The sequence below is a fragment of the Nycticebus coucang genome, chromosome 15, assembly GCF_027406575.1.
Source record: "Nycticebus coucang isolate mNycCou1 chromosome 15, mNycCou1.pri, whole genome shotgun sequence".
Lineage (NCBI taxonomy): Eukaryota > Metazoa > Chordata > Mammalia > Primates > Lorisidae > Nycticebus > Nycticebus coucang.
In genome coordinates this window covers 16,348,163-16,371,593 of record NC_069794.1, presented here as the reverse complement: position 1 = coordinate 16,371,593, position 23,431 = coordinate 16,348,163, and the positions used below count along the sequence as shown (strand labels likewise).

Genomic DNA, 23,431 nt, shown 5'->3' with positions numbered 1-23,431 from the left:
TTTATCAGAGAAATTTTCCTGAAAAACAAAGATAAATCAAGTGACCTAAAATTGTTTTAATGTATTTTGTATGTGTCTGTTCACACATTCAATATATTGACTATCTACTCTACACAAACTACAGAGAGTTGCCTTGGTAGGAGGCAATTTCTCTTTAAGAAGTGTAGACTTTAGAAGAGAGCTGGCTAAATTGAACTAAATCTCACCGCCCCCCATAGCAAGTGACTATCTCTGTGTGGTTGAGTTACCTTATGTGGACAAGAGACTAAAAATAGTCCCTACTTCACAGGGTTGTTAGCAAATGAGTGAAGTGCTTAGAATGGTAGCTGGTACCTAAAAGCTACCAGTATCAGGTGTTTACGGGTATGTTTTTGTAAAAATGTGCACTTTTTTTTTTTGAGACAGAGTCTCACTTTGTCCCCTTGGGTAGAGTGCCATAGAGTGCCACAGCTCACAGCAGCCTCAAACTCTAGGGCTCAAGCTATCTTCTTGCCTCAGCTTCCCAGATGCTAGGAGTACATAGCACCTGGCCTTGAGTTGTATATTTTATTTTATTTCATTTTTTTGAGACAGAGTCTCACTTATTGCCCTTGGTAGAGTGCCATGGCATCACAGCTCACAGCAACCTCAAACTCTTGGACTCAAGCGATCCTCTTGTCTCAGCCTCCCAAGTAGCTGGGACTACAGGTGCCTGCTGCAATGCCTAGTTTTTTTTTTAGAGATGGGTCTCACTCTTGCTCAGGCTGGTCTCGAACTCGGGAGCTCAGGCCATCAACCGGCCTCGGCTTCCCAGAGTGTTAGGATTATAGATGTGAGCCACTACGCCCAGCCCTAGAATATATACTTTTAAACCTGGAAGAATTATCTTTTAATTTCCTATAATTTTCCCCATGAAGTGAGAGCCACACAGCAGAGTTGGGGTTCCTGAGTAGTTTGGGATAAACTTTGCTCTATTCTGAGGGCCAGGGAGAGGTGCAAGTTCCTCCATTTGGTAAAAGGCACTAGATTGTATTGCTTCCAACTCCTTACACTTAGTAACTCAGAAGATCAAGGGCTGTAACAGTCATTCTCCATGGTCGCTGTCATAGCCTCCTCCACCCACCTTCTCATCTCAGTGGTGGTTCACATCCGTCCCGTTGAGTCTGTTTCTCCCCGACTTCCCGTCTCTTCTTCTCCTTTGCCTGTGTGTTTTGCCCCTTCCCTTCTTCCTCCCATTTCTGTTTCCCTCACTCTCTGTGTTAAACTCAACTGTCCTCTAGCTTCATTTTGCACTTCCCTTTGGTCCTCCCCACGCTGGACTAACCTCTGCTCTGACTGGGCTTCCCGCCCTCGGCACCAGCCTCCTTGGTGCTGGCTTTCTGCTGGACACTTTCTCCTTCTTTACTTTGAGATTTGCAATGCAGTTCATCCTTATGCACTTACTGCCTGTCGGTCTAACTGAGTTATACCATTTTAATGCAAACTGTAATTTATTACTTCAAAGAGACACAAACAAACGAGAAGCACGAGTGAGTTGAGTAATAGCCATGATTTATTGAGCATTTACCACGACCCAGCCCTTCATATACATTGTCTCTAATCCTCACCATGCCTTTGAGAGAAGCTGTTAATTTAGTCTGGTTTTGTAGTTGAAGAAATAATGCTGAATGAAATGAGGTGACCTGCTCCAGGCCACTCAGCTAGAATTTTAACTTATGTCTCGGCCGTCCCATCTTCTGTCCTCTGTCCATCACATCACCATTTCATAAGTGAGTTGTATCAGAAATGTTTCTGATACATACACACAAATGACAGAAAACTACACAGAAAGACATTTAAAAGATTATCTCCAGGTGCTGTCTGGCAAACCCACTTCTATAAGACCCACTCTGAATCTAGTAGCATAGGGAGGCGGAAAGGAGAGGATGGGGCAGTGAGAACACTGAAGGGAACTGCTGATGTTGTCTGTGAGTGATGGAGTGCATTCATGTTCAGACTCAGAGGCTTTTATAGTTAGACGTGGTCTGCGCTACAGTCCAAAATAACTCCTTCCTTCTACAAATAAAGAAGCTGTAACTGAGAGAAATAAAATGACCTGCCCCAAACATACAGATATTTACTTACTGCCCTGACTTGGGTGGGTAGGTGGGATTAATATTCATCAAGTGGACCAACAAAATGGATCAAGAAAATGCACCTAACACATCCACAGTGCCTGGGAGATTCCAGCATCCTAGGATGAGTCATTCCAGGTTAGAAAGGTATTCAGCTGTGGGCTCTTGAGGCCCAAACTTTACCCCTCCAGAAGCTCAAGAGAAATCTAGATGATCCTAAGATAACTCAGAATTGGGAATGCCTGTGTTTCAAACAAATGGGGGACAAATTCACAAGGTATATGGCACTGACTTGTACTAAGTCCATGGAAATGCTCTAATGCCATACAGCCTCAGAGGCTGCCAAATGCCAAAATAAGGCAACTATCCGTGTACTATTTTGCAAAAAAAGTGTGTGTGTGATATGCATTTATATGTGAACAGTGATGCCATGGTAAGAACAAGTGTTCTTTCTGTAACTATTCCTATCATTCTGTAGCTTTCACGCTAAGTAGACCACAAGTATCAGAGGATTTGTGTAGAGCATTAAGATAAATTAAAAGTGTTAGAGAAAATGGAAGGCAAAAAAGAACACAGATATGCTATTTTAATATCTTAGTATCGGCATTGATGCCTTCTTTAACGTGGTGTAACATTTGGCTTCTGGGCAGTTGTTTTTTTAATTAATAATGCATTTATTAGGGCTTCAGTTTCTTCCCACCTGATTAGCAGCACGCAACCTCACTGGAATCTAGGAAGGAGCTAATATATACTGAAACCAAATTTGATGCTTAGAAAATCCTTGAGCTGTTGAAAGGCACACCTGTGTTCTTTGGCAGATGAATTGAATCTCAAGTAAAGAATTTCTGCAAATCTCCTGTTAAGTTGGACAAACTGGTTTTCACTCCTATTGAACAACTTGGGGTTGGGGGATCCTCTGTTCTTCCTTAACAACCATAATGATGCCAAAGAAAATAACTTCCAACACCAATCCCAGGGATTTAGGCCTCAAAAGTGGAAAAGGTCAGTATATTTCAGGGCATCCTATGTCTTCAGGTTGAATTTACTATTTTTTTTTCAGATTTATTTATTTTATTAAGTAAAATAGATTTATTTCTCCCTCTTGTACAGACCAAACTCATGTGACTATTCAGATTCCCCTCTTACATTCTGAATTTACTAATTTATAGATCCATTAGTAGTTTTCAAATTAGAAAAAAATCTAGTATTTTTTAAGACAAAATTATTGTTAACTAACATGCTTCTTTGAATAATTTAGAGGAAGCAACATTCTCAATGTATTTGCTTTTATATTTAAATTAAGAATAGTCTGTCACAAATGGTTAAATAAAAATTTCAGTGAACTGAATCTTAAAGAAAATAAGGAAGCATTTATCACCTGAAAGATATTCTCTGTAAATCAGCTTGCAGATGAACTGCCAAGGTGGTTTGGGACTCCATAATCTTAAAGTGAAATGAGCCATTTATCCATTACTTCTTTTTAAAAATCTCTCTGCGGTCTAATTTTATTTTTTGGACTTTGGACTATGTGGTACTCTATAACACTTTCAGGATTCTCCTGACTAAATTGGTTTGAAAGCTTAAGATAGACATTCTAAAACAAATGCTTATCCATTATATAATATTCTTTAGGTATAAAAAAAGCTTAACATTTTTTCACTCTTTGGTTAGGCACTCACGGTAAATATGCAGTGCATTCTAGGGAAGAAAAAGAAAAGGGTTTAGGGTTGGTCAACCTCATAGACAGAACAAAGGGTAAAAACTAAAAGAAAAATTAATCAAGTGCACAGGCATGACGACCCTAGTCTGTTTTACCTGGCACAGGAACTAACAGGGCTGCTATCAGGTTTTAATTTATGGATTGTTTGTGGTATTTCCAGCCCCCTTATAGGTTGAAAATGTGTGTCACAATCTTTACAGTAATAGAATATTTCTTTTTTTGAAGTTTCTAAAGAAGAGATTAATATTCTTTCTTCCTGAAACGTACGCCATCTGTTAGGCTAACTTAACTATTTGTACATATATGTGTATACATGCAGTCTGGCAGGTTAATGCTATAGTTCTCAGCCTGGCTACACATTAGAAGTTTTAGAAATACCGCCACCATGGCCACCCACAGTGACTACTGGGGTAGTGACATAGTACAGAGAGAGAGAGAGGAGGGGAATTCCCAAGTTGGAATTCAGAATTTGCTTCCTCCAGAAGCTACCTTGCAATGGTGTTCTGGGTTTATGGATTTTTGTTTTAAGTACAATAGGTACAGCTACATTATATGTTAAATAAACTTGGGGGACTGGTTTAAAACACCAAACCATTCTTCATGGTTCTTTCTTTAAAACAATGGGCCTTTGGATGCAAATGGTAGAATTTAGAACCAACTAGCTGATAAATTAGGAACTGCTTGGGTCTTAAAGTTCACAGTACTACACTTTTGTGTGTGAAAAGTAAGTCAGGGTTTTGTTTTGTAAAAAAAAAAGAAAGACAGAATCAAACAATTTACTGAGTACCTACCATGGGCGAGACACAGCAGATACTGTCAAGCAAGGCCAAGAAATAAACAAAGTTTGTGTAATTTTTTTTTTTGCAGTTTTTGGCCGGGGCTGCGTTTGAACCTGCCACCTCCAATATATGGGACTGGCACCCTACTCCTTTGAGCCACAGGCACCGCCCCCAGTTTCTGTAATTTTTAATTTAGGAAACTTTGTAGGGAACGCTATGATTCTTTAGTTTTTGTGTTTTTCATAAAGTGAATTGGATCAGAAATAGGCAGATGATCCAGAAAGGAACATGGCATAGAAATAATAGTGGAAATATGCTAGGAGGCAAGAAACCAGATGATAAAAGCACTGAAAAAAGGCAAAACGCACAAAAGTATAGAGGACACTTTGTAGTCACTACTCATAGGTGATTGATTTGCATAGCAGGGAGGCTGAGAAGATATTAGGAAGTTTGTTGTTAAGTTTAACCCACCAGTGAACACAACACAACACATCAGGACAGGTTGGGATCGAAAGCAGAACAGTAGGGTACCCATGCCTGCATCCCACCAACCCAAGTTAGGAGAGGAGCGCGCGCACACACACACACACACACACTTGCGGCTGCACACTGCATGAGTCAGACTCACTGCGTGCTGCCTCAGAGCACAGATCACAGCATTTGGGTAGAAGTTAAAGAAAAACATAGGTTTGGGCTCAATATAAATAAAAACTTTCTAAAAGGCTATCAAAACAAAACAAAGAAACAGCATAGATGTTCTTGCAGCGCTGAATGCCTGGCTCTGAGTGGTGGAGCTGGGCTGAATATTATCTCTGGAAATGGGATGATTGTTTTGAGGGTGGAGCATGTCCCTATCCAGCTCCAACAGTTCTTCCAAATCTGAATTTCAACGAGTTTTCAGTCCAGCTTCCTCTCTCTCCTTAGACACCTAGTTGCCTTTAATTTCATTCTGCACCCATTTGGTTATTTAAAAAAAAAAAAAAAGCAAGAAAGCGAGATGAAGAAATTCTTCACAATGAACCTAAGTGTCCCTACCTAAAGATTGTGAAACAGGGGGTTAGCACTAGCTTTACTGCAGCGGACTGATTGATAGGTTTTAGACCTTTGGGAACTTTTGGCAAGAAGTGAATCCTAAAAGTTCATACCAAGAACTGCAAGAACTTTAAGTGGACAAATAATAACCCCATAATAAAGCCAGTGTCTTTGTTCTCTCATTTATGCCCAGATTGACCTCAGAAGCTGGAAGTACACCCTGATCTTTATGTTTACCTTGAGACAGCAATGAAGAAATTCTGAAGGAAGGAGTTTATTTTTCAATCAGGCGTGGGAGATGGAGGTGGTTAAAAAAAAAAAATCAGACAAGTTACAGAACAACATTTCCAACGTGGCAGAAGCATCACTTCAATAGAACAGACAGAACTGGGAGCTGGAAGGGACCTATAGCATGATCAAGACTGGAAGTCTTCGACGGATCCTGCGCCATCCATGGGCTGCCTGGGCCAAGCACCTCTTTACCATAACTTTCCGCATACCACCAGGCCAAAAAAGAGCTGCAGAATTTTGAGGGCAAAGCCGGTTTCTAGCCCAGAACCTGTGCAGAGATCCGTACAGGATCAAGCAAGTTCAACAGGGTCACCCAAACAAGCGTGGCACGCAAACCTTTAGAGTTCAGCAAACCGAGGGCTGCGTTACCAGACCGTGTCCTTTCAGGGCACACAAAAGGCTTTTCCTGCTCTGCTTTTACAAGGGATTGGGGAAGCCAAGCTATTTGCTGTGGGGGAGGGGAGGGAGAGACTGGGTCGAGGGAGGAGAGGTTGGGGTGCCGCAGGCTGTCCACATCCGGCTGCCAGTCTGACCCTGCAAGGATCCCGAAAGCTACTGCCTGCTTTCCTCCCAACCGTGGGCGCGGGCCAGCAGCGGGAAGAGAAGCCAGGCGGTGGCTGTGAACGCCCAGTGGACCCTCGGCGTCCCTCGGTGTCCCCCACGGGGGCGTCCTGGGCTCAGTTGGCCAGGGCAGCCAGGTGCGGGGCCGCGCGTGCCCCCTAGCGTCGGGTCGGCAGGGCGGAGGCGGGTCGCTGCTGGGGCGGGACAGGGGCGGCGGCAGGAGGCGGAGCCGCAGCGCCGGGAGCGCGGGGGTCGCCGAGCCTAGTGGGAGCGCGATCCGGAGCGCGGCTGTAGCCGGCGGCATGGCAAGCACCGCCTCGGAGATCATCGCTTTCTTGGTCTCCATCTCGGGCTGGGCGCTGGTGTCCTCCACGCTGCCCACCGACTACTGGAAGGTGTCCACCATCGACGGCACGGTCATCACCACCGCCACCTATTGGGCCAACCTGTGGAAGACATGCGTTACCGACTCCACGGGTGTCTCCAACTGCAAGGACTTCCCCTCCATGCTAGCGCTGGACGGTCTGCATCCCCTCAGCCCCCACCCTCCCTCCTCGATGCCCAGCCCCCAGGGCGCCCTCTCCACCACACGACCCCTGGTGGGACCCCGGGACTGGTCTCCTCCGGGGCCCGGCTCCGCTCTCCTCCCCCAACCCCAACCCCAGGGCCTGAGGAGCCAGAGGGTCCCCTGACAGCTGTCCTGCGGGGGGCGCCTGTCTGAGTCTGGGAACCCGGGGAGGGGTCCACGCAGACGGGCACGGGCTGGGTGACTTCCCGGCGTCGCGGGATGGGGGGAACTTTGGGGTCCTGAAAGTAGAGGAAACGCTGCCCTCTCATCTCTCGGGAACTGTTAGGACAGAGTTCACGCTGCAGGAGCTTGTCTCCTCCACATCCACCTCAACGTTCCCAAAGAAAGCTGAGTTCTGATTAAAATGGTATCATTGAAAGCCAAATCTGCTTGCCCCAACTCCCTTTAGCTGTTTCGTTGATTCTTTTAAAAGGCGGGGGAAGGGTAGAAGAAACATATTTGCGTGGGGGGAGGGTGTTGTTTCTCTTAAAAACGCTTCTACAAACGCTTCTCAACTTTTAACACTTCTCCAAGTTTTAGGAAAGTAAGCAGCCCTTGATTATGCCGCGCTGAAGCGTCCGCGCGGGGCAGGGAGTCTTGGCCAGAAAGAATTTTGCACCCGGGATTGAGAAATTCTGCGTCCGCGTCTCTGGGGCTCTGCGGACACCCTCGGCTTGTTCCTTTGTAGATGTTCACCTGCCTTGTTCTGCTTAGCCAGGCTTTGTGCTGTATTGTGTAGTAACAACAGGTGACATTCACATAGAACGCTGGCAGCCCGGGTCTCAAAGATTGCTCAAGTTCTAGGTTCTTTTCTTCCAGGATTTTACAGCAAACGGATCCGGGCAGAAATTTAAGAGATGAGTCACTGACATTATGTATTTCTAGATTTGAGGTCTTTTCTTTCTTTTTTTTTTTTCATTACCGCACTTGGAGTTTTTATTTGCATAACTAACAGTAAATAAAAGACAAGATTTGATTCCCCTAAGATGGTGTTTGGCACGAAAGGCAAACTGTTGCTCAACGTGGTATTTGATGGAACCTCAGTATAAGGAATACACGTTTGGTTTTAGAAGGGAGGCACCCGGGGCTGCGTCCTGTTTTGTAAAATAAGTACCTAGGAACTGTTTATTCCCCTGGGTTACTGTTGGATTTCCTGTTTTCCGCAGAGCACACACCCAGGTAGATGAACAGGTGGGCTCTTCTGTGGTTTTCATTCAGGAATATGGGGTTGACAGTTACTGTTTTAGGAACATCCTTCTGTTGTTATTCTATTCTTACCTGAGATAGTGTGCCAGACAGGCACATTTTTTTCTATAGGACAGTTGGGGGACAAGGGAAAGGAGAGGAAATAAATGCCCCAAGAAGATTGTTGAGTGTAGAATAGTTACCTCTTATGCACTTGAGGTGGGAGTGCAGGTGGTATCTTGCTTGTGGACATCATCCTGTTATCAAATTGTAGTCAGCTGGGAGCTGAGAGGAGTGACATTTATATGCCACCCAAATTGCAAAATGGCCTTCATTTGTGCTCATGTGACTGGAAAATGACTTTTAAAAAAATGAATGGTGGCTTGGCGCCCATAGCTCAGTGAATAGGATGCCAGCCACGTACACCAAGGTTGGCAGGTTCGAGCCTGGTCCAGGCCTGCTAAACAATAATGACAACTGCAACCAAAAAATAGCCAAGTGTTGTGGCGGGCACCTGTAGTCCCAGCTACTTGGGAGGCTGAGGCAAGAGAACCGCATAAGCCCAAGAAGTTTGAGGTTACTGTGAGCTGTGACACCACAGCACTCTATCAAGGGTGACATAGTGAGACTCTGTTTCAAAAAACAAAACAAAACCATGAAGGGCATCGCACTATCTATTCTGCAGTGCTTTAAAATTCATACTATATCTTTCCAAGTCAGTGCATACAGAAGTGACTCCTTTTTAATTGCTGTATAGTATCCATTAGTCTGGATAAACTGGTTTATTTAACCATTGGCTCGTTGTGAACACTGGACCTTTTCCAACTTTTAGTTGTTGTGGGCACTCTACAGAAAACCTTTATATCCACCTCTTTGTATGCACATGTATTTCTATAGACTGCTTCGTGGAGAATTGGTGTTGTCAGAGCAGTAGTATACCAGGTGCATTTTAATATTCCGTTCATACTGCTAAATTACTTTCCACTTACACTGTGTGAGAATACCTGCTTCTCATTCTCACCAAGTTTTTCATACCATATAGTAGGTGACAGATATTATCTTGTTATTGCTTTAATTGGCATTTCCCTGATTTCCAGTGTCAAAATCACTGGTTAAAAAAGTGGTCAAAATCCATCCTATGTATTTGTTAACCATTTATCTTTTTCTCTTTTGTGAATTGCCTATCCCCATATCTTATGCTTGTGATTCTGTTCTTTCTTCTTGGCTTAAATGATTTATCCATCCTTGATTTGTTATGTATATTGCAATTTCAGACCACTGCTTGTCTTTTAAATTTATGATGTTTTTTCTCATCTAGAACTTTGACATTTGTAATAATATAACCAAAGTTATTAGTCTTTATGTGGCTGGAAAGAACAGTGCTGACTGCAAAACAATCAATGCGCTTTTCTGTATCTCTCAGAATAACATTTTGGAGGATTAAATCACACAGCTACATTTTCCTGTGGAGGGGATTTGATTCCTCCACCTGCAAGTGGAACTTTTCTGGGCAGGGCCCCTCCTCCTATCTACTTTCTGCCACACATTCCTAGGGGCAGCCACATCTGCTGGGTGCTGGTGCTGATGTTGCCTTTGAAGTGATGGGAGAAAGTGGTCATAGTGACCACAGGCCTGAGCAGACCAATCCTCTCTAGATTGGAAAGAGAACCCAAGAAGGGAGGGAGAAAGCTCATAAGTCTCATGCATCTTGGGTTAGGTGAAAGAACAAGCCTCTTGGACTCAGATGATGGGGCCAATATTCTGAATTTCCTATATGAGGTCAAATCTCTGAGTCTTCACCCTTGGAGGTATCATTGCCACTGGTTTTCCCTGTAAGGAAAATTAGGCTGAGCAAAGCCAAATGCCTGGATTTAAAGGTATGTCATATTAAGAATCCAGCTCTGATCTCTGCTTAGAAGCCACTTTACTAGTTTGGAAGGGATGCTTTGCTTAGTTTCTTACTACTCATCAAAAACTTTGTTCATGTTGTCCTGTGAAGTAGGTGCTGCTATCCCTGTTTTACAGATGAGAAAACCAAGACTCGAATTGAGTGATGTAATCCAGGGCACACTGTGGTTAACAGAAGCACCAGAGCTGAAATTCAGAGTCCTGCCTTCCCCATACCTCTCTTCTTTCAAAGGATTTGAAAAAGTACACAGAGCTATTGGTATAAGAAAAGCACATTTTTTTTAACTACCCCCAATAAATCCAGCCACTAGCACAGGTACTACTATTGAACTGTCTCCACCAGGTATTTTCATTTTTGCTGGTTTGCAATTGAAAATAAGGTACAAAGCCTTTGGAAAACACTTGACTTTTAAGGAGCACCTTGAAGGTTTCCTCCAACAGAATTCATTAATTCAAAGTCACTGCATTTTACTGTTTGAAAATTTCACAGCAAAATGAGCAAGTGACTTTCATTTATTGCTAACCTGTACTCCTTTCAAAGCACCGCTTGAACTTTAGCTGAGAATCATTTTCAGCTATTTTGTTTGCCATTTCTCTCAGGAGATCTAACAATAAATTATACTTCAGAGAAGTTCTAGGTAAATATGTTCATGCCTCAGCACTTTAATGTGTAAATTAGCTATTAACTGTGTCAGTAAATTAGACCTGTCAAAAACAATGGCCTCCTTAACTTGGTTTTTACTACCACTTTGCTTGATGGTGTAACTTATAAGTTCTGCCCTCAGGAGGGGAACTGTTAAAAAGCTAGATTGTAGAGGTCTGCCTTGTGGAAAGATAAACTCTGAAAGAGCTGTTGAAAGTCATCTAAGGCCTAATTCTGTGGGTGTTCTAAGGACTGGTACCCTAATTTACAAACCTCAGGCTTACCAACAACTCAGCTGGCTGGCAGGGGAGTGTATCCTCTGCTCTTTGTTCCCCATTTCAGAAAATCTGGCCAATGATTTTCTTTGTAAGTTGCCTTCTTTTGTACATGTGAAAAGTTAGCAAGTTATTACTGCTATTCTCTTGCTGGAGAGAGGTATCTCACCTTCCAAATTGGGTCTGGTTGGTACAAAAGGACCCAAACTAATCAGACCCTGTTCTCTTCATCTGTCCTCTAAGGCTTGTGCCAAGAGATCAAACCAGGTCCTGCTGCCAGTAGGGACAGGAAATCTCAAAGTGAGATTTCTCAGGGGAAAAAAAAGTTATGGGCAGTAGTTATGTAAAGCTTAAAGATTACTGTTATTTTCCCAGCCATATTAAGGATTGAGTGGGTTGGCCTAGGATTCTACCCACTGTTTACCATCTGGGAAATTCCTTCCCTGTTCTAAATGACCAGATTGTAGAGTTTAACCTTTGGTAAATTCCAGACAACCTGCATTTTCCGTTAATAAAGCTTGCCAGATAACTAAAGTAAATGCAAATTACAGTGCATGTTAACATTTTCTAGGAAAAACCTGTATCTACATGGAGAGCCTTTTACATTTCTATTTGTGTATATGTATATGAGGCTGCCCCCCACTTTTTTTGTTTAATGATTGCAAATAGAGTCAGCTAAAATATCCAAAACTATAGATTAAAATGTATTTCAAGGAAATAATGAAAATGCTCTGTCCTAGCTGCTCTGGTGGTAAATGAGGACCACGTTTGGGTTATCCGTATTGACTCTCTTTAATATTGCAAGGGACGGACAAGCTTCCTGTCCCCTGGGCTCTGGCTAGGGAACTTGAAGGCTGACGTTTAAAATAGAGCTGGCTCAGGATTTGGCAGCGGAGACCCAAATAGCCCTGCAGCACGATTATTGCTATCAAAAGAAGCCTTCATTATTCTGTTTTGCTAAAAATAAGTTCCTTTTGCTGTTTTTGATAGCCGCCGCATTAGCGAAATTATTCTTTGTGTAAGTAGCTCACAGTATACAATGGAAGGTCATTGTTATCACAGTCTTTGTTTGTGGGGGTCTAAAGTATTACAGTTAAGTAGAGCAGCTCCTGTTTGCCCTTCAAAATGGATCCAATGAATAGGAATAAAACTTCAAATTTCATTGTTTCCCCCAAAATAAATGGACTGGAGGCCACCAAACATTTACTCCCTAAATTTATGACTATCATGGTTTCATAATTATTTAGGCTGAACACTAATAACGAATGACTTGCCGTACCTTGGCATTTAGGAGTTTTTTCCAATTAAAAGGTTTTAATTCCAAATGTAAACCTGAGGTAGGTGTATGTTCATTTGCTTAACAAATATTTACTTACACCTAGTATGTGCTGTTATCCCTATTTTAGAGTGAAATATGGCCCTGTTTCAAACTGAAATGAAAATACTTATGTGGTAAAAGTTTATTAGTTTATGCCATTATTAATTTAAAAACTTGGACAAAAACCATGCTGAAGTTTACCATCATCCTAGCTGTGCAAATAAAAATACGTGACCAAGAAAATGAACGGAATAGGAAGGATAGCCAAACAAACCGACAGGACACACTTTTCAGGGTTCTTTAAAGGTATCTGTTTATAGGCAAGCAGTTGATTTAATCATTACAAATTATTTTTCTATAAAACAGGGTTTTAAAAAAACCCCATCTTATTAAATGTGCCCTAAGAATATTATAATACCATGTCACTGAAATACTTTTTATTTTTATTTATTTTTTTAACTTGAGCAGATCTTGGCTTATACTTTTTTTTTTTTTTATTGTTGGGGATTCATTGAGGGTACAATAAGCCAGGTTACACTGATTGCATTTGTTTGGTAAAGTCCCTCTTGCAATCATGTCTTGCCCCCAGAAGGTGTGGCACACACCAAGGCCCCACCCCCTCCCTCCTTCCCCCTCTCTGCTTTTCCTCCCTGCTCATGACCTTAATTGTCATTAATTTTCCTCATATCAAAATTGAGTACATAGGATTCATGCTTCTCCATTCTTGGTGATGCTTTACTAAGAATAATGTCTTCCACTTCCACCCAGGTAAATACGAAGGATGTAAAGTCTCCATTTTTTTTAATGGCTGAATAGTATTCCATGGTATACATATACCACAGCTTGTTAATCCATTCCTGGGTTGGTGGGCATTTAGGCTGTTTCCACATTTTGGCGATTGTAAATGGAGCTGCAATAAACAGTCTAGTACAAGTGTCCTTATGATAAAAGGATTTTTTTCCTTCTGGGTAGATGCCCAGTAATGGGATTGCAGGATCAAATGGGAGGTCTAGCTTGAGTGCTTCGAGGTTTCTCCATACTTCCTCCCAGAAAGGTTGTACTAGTTTGCAGTCCCACCAGCAGTGTAAAAGTGTTCCCTTCTCTCCACATCCACGCCAGCATCTGCAGTTTTGAGATTTTGTGATGTGGGCCGTTCTCACTGGGGTTAGATGGTATCTCAGGGTGGTTTTGATTTGCATTTCTCTAATATATAGGGATGATGAACATTTTTTCATGTGTTTGTTAGCCATTCGTCTGTCTTCTTTAGAGAAGGTTCTATTCATGTCTCTTGCCCATTGATATATGGGATTGTTGGCTTTTTTCATGTGGATTAATTTGAGTTCTCTATAGATCCTAGTTACCAAGGTTTTGTCTGATTCAAAATATGCAAATATCCTTTCCCATTGTGTAGGCTGTCTATTTTCTTTGGTTGTTGTCTCCTTGGCTGTACAGAAGCTTTTCAGTTTAATGAAGTCCCATTTGTTTATTTTTGTTGTTGTTGCAATTGCCATGGCAGTCTTCTTCATGAAGTCTTTCCACAGGCCAATATCTTCCAGTGTTTTTCCTATGCTTTCTTGGAGGATTTTTATTGTTTCATGCCTTAAGTTTAAGTCTTTTATCCATCTTGAATCAATTTTTGTGAGTGGGGAAAGGTGTGGGTCCAGTTTCAGTCTTTTACATGTGGATATCCAGTTCTCCCAACACCATTTATTGAATAGGGAGTCTTTCCCCCAAGGTATGTTCTTGTTTGGTTTATCGAAGATTAGGTGGTTGTAAGATGTTAGCTTCATTTCTTGGTTTTCTATTTGATTCCAAGTGTCTATGTCTCTATTTTTGTGCCGGTTTTGAGATTGTCAAGACCATGCTGTCTTGACCACTATGGCTTTGTAGTACAGACTAAAATCTGGTATGCTGATGCCCCCAGCTTTATTTTTATTACTAAGAATTGCCTTAGCTATGTGGGGTTTTTTCTGGTTCCATACAAAACACAGAATCATTTTTTCCAAATCTTGAAAGTATTTTGATAGGAATGGCATTGAATAGGTAGATTGCTTTGGAAGTATAGACATTTTAACAATGTTTATTCTGCCCATCCATGAGCATGATGTGTTCTTCCATTTGTTCAAATCCTCTGCTATTTCCTTTCTGAGGATTTCATAATTTTCTTCATAAAGGTCCTTCACTTCCTTCGTTAGGTATATTCCTAGGTATTTCATTTTCTTTGAAACTATGGTGAAGGGAGTCGTGTCCTTAATTAGCTTCTCATCTTCACTGTTATTGGCATATACAAAGACTACTGACTTGTGGACATTGATTTTATATCCTGAAACATTACTGTATTTTTTGATGACTTCCAGGACTCTTGTGGTTGAGTCTTTGGGATTCTCTAAGTATAAGATCATGTCGTCAGCAAAGAGGGAGAGTTTGACCTCCTCTGCTCCCATTTGGATTCCCTTTATTTCCTTGTCTTGCCTACTTGTATTGGCTAGAACTTCCAGCACTGTGTTGAATAGTAAAGGTGACAGAGGACAACCTTGTCTGGTTCCAGTTCTAAGAGGAAAAGCTTTCAGTTTTACTCCATTCAGTAAAATATTAGCTGTGGGTTTGTCATAGATAGCTTCAATCAGTTTTAGAAATGTGCCACCTATGCCTATACTCTTCAGTGTTCTAATTAGAAAAGGATGCTGGATTTTATCAAATGCTTTCTCTGTATCTATTGAGAGGATCATATGATCTTTATTTTTGCCTCTGTTAATATGGTGGATAACGTTTATGGACTTGCGTATGTTAAACCAACCTTGCATCCCTGGGATGAAACCTACTTGATCATGATGTATGACTTTTTGATGATAAGCTGTAATCTATTGGCTAGGATTTTGTTGAGAATCTTTGCATCTATATTCATGAGTGAGATTGGTCTGAAATTCTCCTTTTTGTTTGGGTCTTTTCCTGGTTTTGGTATCAGGGTGATGTTTGGTTCATAGAATGTGTTGGGGAAGATTCCTTCTTCCTCAATTTTTTGGAATAATTTCTGCAGTACAGGAATAAGCTCTTCCTTGAAGGTTTGATAGAATTCTGGTGTGAAGCCATCTGGACCAGAGCATTTTTTGGTTGGAAGATTTTTTATTGTTTCTTTGATCTCAGTGCTTGAAATTGGTCTGTTCAGGAGCTCTATTTCTTCCTGGCTAAGTCTAGGGAGAGGGTGTGATTCCAAATATTGATCCATTTCCTTCACATTGTCAAATTTCTGGGCATAGAGTTTCTGGTAGTATTCAGAGATGATCTCTTGTATGTCTGTGGAATCAGTTATTTCCCCTTTATCATTTCTGATTGAGGTTACTAGAGATTTTACTTTTCTATTTCTCGTCAGTCTGGCCAATGGTTTATCTATTTTATTAATTTTTTCAAAAAAACAACTCCTTGTTTCATTAATTTTCTGAATGATTCTTTTGTTTTCAATTTCATTGATCTCTGATTTGATTTTGGAGATTTCTTTTCTTCTACTGACATTAGGCTTAGATTGTTCTTCTTTTTCCAACTCCATAAGATGGCTTTTGAGTTTGTTGATGCGCTCTCTTTCTGTTTTTCAGATGTAGGCATCTAAAGCGATGAATTTTCCTCTCAAAACTGCTTTTGCAGTATCCCACAGGTTTTGGTAGCTTGTGTCTTCATTGTTGTTATGCTCAAGGAAGTTAATAATTTCCTGTTTTATTTCTTCCTGCATCCATCTGTTATTCAACAGAAGATTGTTTAATTTCCATGTCTTTGTGTGGGGTCGAACGTTTTTGTTAGAGTTGAGTTCTACCCTCAGTGCCTTATGGTTGAGAAGATACAAGGTAAAATTTCAATTCTTTTGATTCTGTTGATATTTGTTTTGTGTCCCAGGATATGATCAATTTTGGAGAATGTTCCATGGGGTGATGAGAAGAATGTATATTCTTTATCTTTGGGGTGGAGTGTTCTATATGCGTCTATCAAGCACAGTTGTTCTAGGGTCTCATTTAAATCTCTTATATCTTTGTTTAATTTCTGTTTAGAGGATCTGTCCAGCTCTGTAAGAGCAGTGTTAAAGTCCCCTGTTATTATGGTATTTTCGGATATCATATTGCTCAGACTGAGTAAGGTCTGTTTCAAGAATCTGGGAGCATTTAAATTGGGTGCATAAATATTTAGAATTTAAATGTCTTTTTGTTGTATTTTTTCCTTGATCAATATAAAGTGACCATCTTTGTCTTTTTTGACTTTAGCTGCTTTAAATCCACATGTATCTGAAAATAAGTTCGGAACTCCTCTTTTCTTATGCATTCCATTTGCCTGAAAAATTGTCTTCCAACCTTTGTCGGAGCTTTAATTTGTCTTTTGAAGCCAGGTGTGTTTCTTGCAGACAGCAAATGGATGGCTTGTGTTTTTTAATCTAGTCAGACAATCTATGTCTCTTCAGTGGGGAATTCAAGCCATTAACATTTTTGAGGTAATTGATAAGTGTGGTAGTGTTATATTCATCTTATTTTGTGTGAGTCCATTGCTTAGTTTTATCTTTTGCATCAGTGTGGAGGTTAGGTTCTGTCCTTTAATTTCTGAGTTTTTACTTTGCTGCTGATCCATTGTGATGGTCAGTGTGTAGAAACAGTTGAAGTATTTCCTGTAGAGCTGGTCTTGTTGTGGCGAATTTCCTCAATGTTTGTATATCCGTAAATGATTTGATTTCTCCATCAATTTTAAAGCTTAGCTTAGCAGGGTACAAAATTCTGGGCTGGAAATTGTTCTAAGTAGATTAAAGGTAGATGACCATTGTCTTCTTGCTTGGAAAGTTTCATTAGAGAAGTCCACAGTCACTCTGATGGATTTTCTCCTGTAGGTCAACTGGTGCTTACTTCTGGCAGCTTGCAGAATCTTTTCTTTTGTCTTGACTTTGGACAGGTTCATCACAATGTGTCTTGGAGAAGCTCGGTTAGAGTTGAGGTGACCTGGGGTCCAATATCTCTCTGAAAGGAGTGTGTCATAATCTTTGGTGATATTTGGGAAATTTTCTTTTATAATATTCTCTAGTATGGCTTCCATTCCTCTGGGGCATTCTTCTTCCCCTTCTGGGATTGCTATAACTCGTATGTTGGAATGCTTCATAAGGTTCCATAATTCTGACAGTGAACGTTCTGCTTTCTCTCTCTTCTTTTCTGCCTCTTTTACTATCTGAGTTATCTCAAGAACTTTGTTTTCTACCTCTGAAATTCTTTCTTCTGCATGGTCTAACCTGTTGCTGATACTTTCCATTGCATCTTTAAGTTCCCTAATTGACTGCTTCAGTTCTTTCAGCTCTGCTATATCCTTTCTATATTCTTCATATCTTTCATCTCTTATTTGATTATGTTTTTGGATTTCCTTTTGGTTATTTTCTACTTTGTTAGCAGTTTCCTTCATTTTTTCCATCATTTCCTTCATTATTTTCATCATGTGTATTCTAATTTCCCTTTGTGTCATTCCTAGCATTTCTTTATAGGTAGAATCCTCTGCAGTAGCTGTCTCATGGTCCCTTGGAGGGGTTGTTCTGGACTGGTTCTTCATGTTACCTGGAGTTTTCTGCTGATTCTTCCTCATGAGTGATTTCTTTTATCTGTTTCCTTGCCCTAATTTTCCTTTCACTTCCTCTTGCTCTTTAATTTCCCGTGCCTGTGGACAGTTTTCCACTGTTTTTGTCCTCCTCTTGGCATCCAGAAGTCTCTCACTGACTCCCTGTATCCTCAAAGGGATGATTATAGGCAGATCCCACCAGCCAGAGATGCCTGGAGTCTTATCTCCCCAGACTCATGGTGCCCAGATGCAAGGAAGCTGTTACTCGGCTGCCATCTTGCTCTCCCAGCAATACTTTTTATTTTTGAGACAGAATCTCACTTTGTCACTCTCAATAGAGTGCCATGGCATCATAGCTTACAACGACCTCAAACTCTTGGACTCAAGCGATCCTCTTGCCTCTGTCTCCAGAGTAGCTGTGACTATAGGCAACTACTACAATGCTGGCTATTTTTTTGGAGATGGGGTCTCACTCTTTCTTAGGCTGGCCCTGAACTCCTGAGCTTAAGCAATCCACCCACCTTGGCCTCCCAGAGTGCCAGGATTATAGGCGTGAGTCACCACCTACTAAAACGCTTCTTAATTTAGAATCCTCACAATTCATGATGAAATTCCAGTTAGCTTCACTGATATTGGAAGGCTTGACCCTCTGGGCCCTCTTGCTGCACAATATAAACTTTATAATGTCAAAAACATTGAAACATTATTTAAAAGATGTGATGAGCAAGGAAATGAGAGGGTTGCAAGAATGAAAGGTGTTTCTCATGGTGACAATTGTATAGATTGTGTAGTCTGATCTGAGATGGAAGCTATTTCTACCACTGACTAACTCACGTCTGGTATAGCATGTAACCTTTGCTTGCCTTGGTTTCCTCATCAGCGAATGTGGGGATAACACTCTTGAGATCTATCCTGAGGGTTATTCATAAGCTAAACCTGGGACATAGAATAGGCACTCCACCCAGGGTCACTTGCTTGTCTTTCTTCCTTATCTTGCCTCATGCTTTAACCATGATGGGTTACTTTTTCTTGGGAAAACAGAGCAGTGGTCCAGAATGACAATGTAAAATGAGGATTCCTCCCTGGACAGCCTCACGATTTGTGTTAAGGAAATGACCTACTTTAATTGCAGGTTATATCCAGGCATGTAGAGGACTTATGATCGCTGCTGTCAGCCTGGGCTTCTTTGCTGCCATATTTGCACTCTTTGGAATGAAGTGTACCAAAGTCGGAGGCTCGGATAAAGCCAAAGCTAAAATTGCTTGTTTGGCCGGGATTGTGTTCATACTGTCAGGTAAATTGTAGCTTTCTTCCCAACAAGGTACTTCATTGACATTCAGACATTCATGAAATAGCACTAACTATAGTCCTTTCCCTCTGATAACTTTTAGGGCTGTGCTCAATGACTGGCTGTTCACTGTATGCAAACAAAATCACCACGGAATTCTTTGATCCACTCTTTGTTGAGCAGAAGTAAGTACTCTTCTCATCTGGATGCGTCCAGCTCATAGGAAGTCTATGTAACTTAATGTTGTAAATTAAGAGATGTGAACTTCCTATATGGCTTTTGAAAGTAAGAAATACTGCTAAATGGTATCTGATAACATCATTCAAGATTAAATGTTTTATGTGCCACATAGGCAAAAGATGCATTTAATTACTTCTTTAATGTTCCCCAGTGTCTTGTCTCTAAATAGCTCAAGCCATGATATTTAGAACTATAAACTTTATCCAGTATACATTATAAAATTTGAAGACAAGTAGAGGGAGAGTGGAAGAAAAGTGTAGGGTGGGAAGGAAGGAACGGTGAGGTGTGAGAATAGGAAATTAAAAGCTTGCCTGATTCTTCTCTGCCCCACAGGATATTGCTAGTCTCTGGCCTCTCAGATTGGCTCTGTTAACTAGCACCTTGACAAGCTCTGCCTAATAAACCTTAATAAAGAAACTCTACATGATGTAGGGTTTTTAAAAAATGCCCTGGGGGGAGCATGGCACCAATATCCAGGTGTGTCTGGTCTCTGTTATAGATGAGTGCTTTGGAATGAACAGATCAGTTTGTTTGTTGGTATTGTTTTAAAACTATGGGCTGTTGCTTTTTATTGTTTCTCTAGGCTTATTTCTTTGGATTGGGAAAATGCTAAGGGTACCAAATCAGAAGTAATGAGACATCAAATATTTGGTCTTACATGAAAACATGAACACATGTCTCTGTAGGAAGCTGCTTGTGCCTTGTCATCAACCAAGCTGATAATTTTTTTGCAGACTTCAAATCAAACATTACAGAATTTTTATTATTTTTTTACGATGATTTTTTATTAAGTCAAATATACACATATCATGAATACATTTATGCATATGTGGGGTACAATGTGTTGATTTTTTTTAATACAATCTGACGTGGTTACATCAAACCAATCAACATAGCTTTTGCCTCATTTACTTTTTTTTTTTTTTGTAGAGACAGAGTCTCATCATACTGCCCTCGGGTAGAGTGCCGTGGCGTCACACCGCTCACAGCAACCTCTAACTCTTGGGCTTCCACAATTCTCTTGCCTCAGCCTCCCGAGCAGCTGGGACTACAGGCGCCTGCCACAATGCCCAGCTATTTTTTTGTTGCAGTTTGGCCGGGGCTGGGTTTGAACCCGCCACCCTCGGCATATGGGACCGGCACCCTACTTACTGAGCCACAGGCACCGCCTGCCTCATTTACTTGATTGTTGTGTTAAGACATTTATGTTCTTCACTTGACAGATTTGACTTGTACCCTTGCAATATGCGCCATAGGTGTGGTCCCATCTTTTATATTATAGAAATTTTAAAAGTATATTACTGAAATAGCTGAACATTACTTTTCTAGTAGGTTTAGGAATCGTCAGGAAACTCATTTCTAGGTCTGTCTTTAGTATAGTTTATGCATAAATAGTAAATGCTTGTATCATGCAATACAGTGAAAATAAGGGCTACCACATGATGAACCACTACTGTGTAGCCAAGAAGAACATTACAGATATTGTTTTATTATTTTATTTTATTCTTCTAACATCCTTATGAACTAGGTCTTCTTAGTACTTTCTTTTTTAAAACTGATGAAAGAGATAAAGTAATATGTCCAAAGGAATGGTAGGCTGATTGAAGTATGATTCACACTAGGCATTTTAACTCTTTATAATATTCCACTATTTTATAATTTTTGTGACAATATTCTACATGTACTTTTCATCTCGGGCAGTGGTTCTAAACCTGTGGGTTGCGAACCACAGGAACTGTACTAAAGGGCTGCGGCATTAGGAAGGTTGAGAATCACTGATCTAGGGGATTTCTTTTGTACATTTTAAAATAGTGTTTATTCAGAAAGTTTATTAAATGTAAACAAAAACAACTGTTCTAGACCCCCCTATAACTTTTTATTGCTTGCCTATGTTAGAAAAACATGTCCTGATTTTTAAATTTTCTCCTAACATTCTTGATAAAGAGATTTGCACAGATCTACATAACAGCAAACATTGAGTTGAAAACTGAGACCATAGTCCTGAAGATTAGAAATATTGTAGTGATATTTCAATGAAATATTTTATCAAAATAATGCATTTTTATTTCAGGGTTTGGTGTGGTAAATATCCCATGAAACTGCATTTCTCACAGTTTATTTTATTAAACACATTGCTAATTTTTTCTGGATTATCTTTTGTATGTTGCTCTTTTTATTCTCCTGACAATTATTAAGTATGTCTTTGTACCTTAAAAATCATTTGAATTTTGCCTCAGACAGTCAAGGTTAATCATATATGCATGGTAACATAAACCTGTCTTGGTGTGAGTTTCTTCTGTACCTGCTATATGCTTGGTAACTGAATTCAGTTTAGTACCATCAGAATTTCTTATTCTTTCAGATTTTGATTAAACTTAGTTCAGCCATTATGCACTATGAGAGATTTTTTTTCTTTCTTTTTTTTTTATTATTAAATCATAGCTGTGTACACTAATGCGACCATGGGGCACCATACACTGGTTTTATAGACTGTTTGACACATTTTCATCATACTGGTTAACATAGCCTTCTTGGCATTTTCTTAGTTATTGTGTTAAGACATTTATATTCTACATTTACTAAGTTTCACATGTACCCTTGTAAGGTGCACCAGAGTTTTGTTTTTTTTTTGAGACAGAGTCTCACTATGTCGCCCTTGGTAGATGCGGTGGCGTCACAGCTCACAGCAACCTCAAACTCTTGGGCTTAAGTGATTCTCTTGCCTCAGCCTTCCAAGTAGCTGGGACTACTCTTTTTTTGTTGCAGTTGTCATTGTTTTAGCTGGCGTGGGCCAGGTTCGAACCCGCCAGCCTTGATTTATGTGGCTGACACCGTGACTACTGTGCTGTGGGCACTGAGCCAGATAGAGATTTTTTTTCTTTTCCAAATTCTTCATGCTACATCAAACTATGCCTTTCCCATGATTAGCTTCCCAGCATTCCTTTGCCTACTTTCTCTCTGTATTCTCATCTGTAAAATAAAGGTAATAATAGTACCTCTCTCATGGAATTGCTGTGAGAGTAAAGAGAGGAGATATATATGTATATATGTGTATGTGTGTGTATAAGATGGGCAAAGAGCAAGCACCTTGTACTAGCCCTTATTTTGTTGTAGTAACTATTATTAATATTGCTTTTCAATTCTGTGTAGTATATAGGATGTGGCCTCTCTATAGCGATGTCTTGACTAGCTCGCCTCTACAATGACTTAAAATATAGTTTAAGGTCTTTATTTGCCTCAAGGTCCATAGAAAATATAGACTTTATTAACATTCCTGATACCAGAGAGTGCATTGGCTCCTAGATCTCAGGACATTCCCTTGTCTCTGTTCCCTGTAGGGCCTTGCATAGAGAAAGATCCTCCATGATTTAGATAATATCCATTTGTATCAAAGAATTATCAAGGCCCAAGAATTGTAAATACAGTATGTTCAAATTCTAATAACCTGCAACTCTAGGAAAGAGGCATAAAAATGACATAGGATACACACAGGAACTCACAGGGAGTTTTATAGAAGTAAAACATGCCTCTATAAAAACCAATACATCAACTAATGTGATTTGGGGTTTCCCTTTATTAACACCTTGTCATAGAAGAGAAGGGGGCGAAAATTAGGAAGGTGAATGAGTTACCAATTAGCTGTCAGTAGCCGGGTGTTGTGGCAGGTGCCTGTAGTCCCAGCTACTCGGGAGGGTGAGGCAAGAGAATCGCCTAGCCCAGGAGTTGGAGGTTGCTGTGAACTGTGACACCACGGCACTCTACCCAGGGTGACAAAGTGAGACTCTGTCTCAAAAAAAAAAAAAAAAGCTCCAATTAGCTATCGGCATGAGATAAACTGGTTTCAAAGGTCAGAAATGTCCTCATTATTAACACAAGATTTTATTTATCCTAGAGATAGCCTAGAGATAACAATTGCTAGAATTGAATAATTGATATTTCTGGTTTTGTTTCTACTTGGATTT

General features: G+C 40.6%; 1 protein-coding gene across 3 annotated transcripts in view; it reads left to right on the top strand.

Annotated features, from left to right (window-relative positions):
• CLDN10 (claudin 10) overlaps positions 1-23,431 on the top strand; it is a 171,209-nt gene that overhangs the window by 131,202 nt on the left and 16,576 nt on the right. For 2 of the 3 annotated variants that reach the window (XM_053563568.1, XM_053563567.1), the window contains exons 2-3: positions 19,074-19,235; positions 19,333-19,414. In XM_053563568.1, coding sequence (XP_053419543.1) covers positions 19,074-19,235; positions 19,333-19,414 — 244 coding nt within the window. Of the gene's footprint in view, positions 1-6,385; positions 6,999-19,073; positions 19,236-19,332; positions 19,415-23,431 lie in introns of those variants that run through there. The other variant, XM_053563566.1, reaches the window with a different exon arrangement.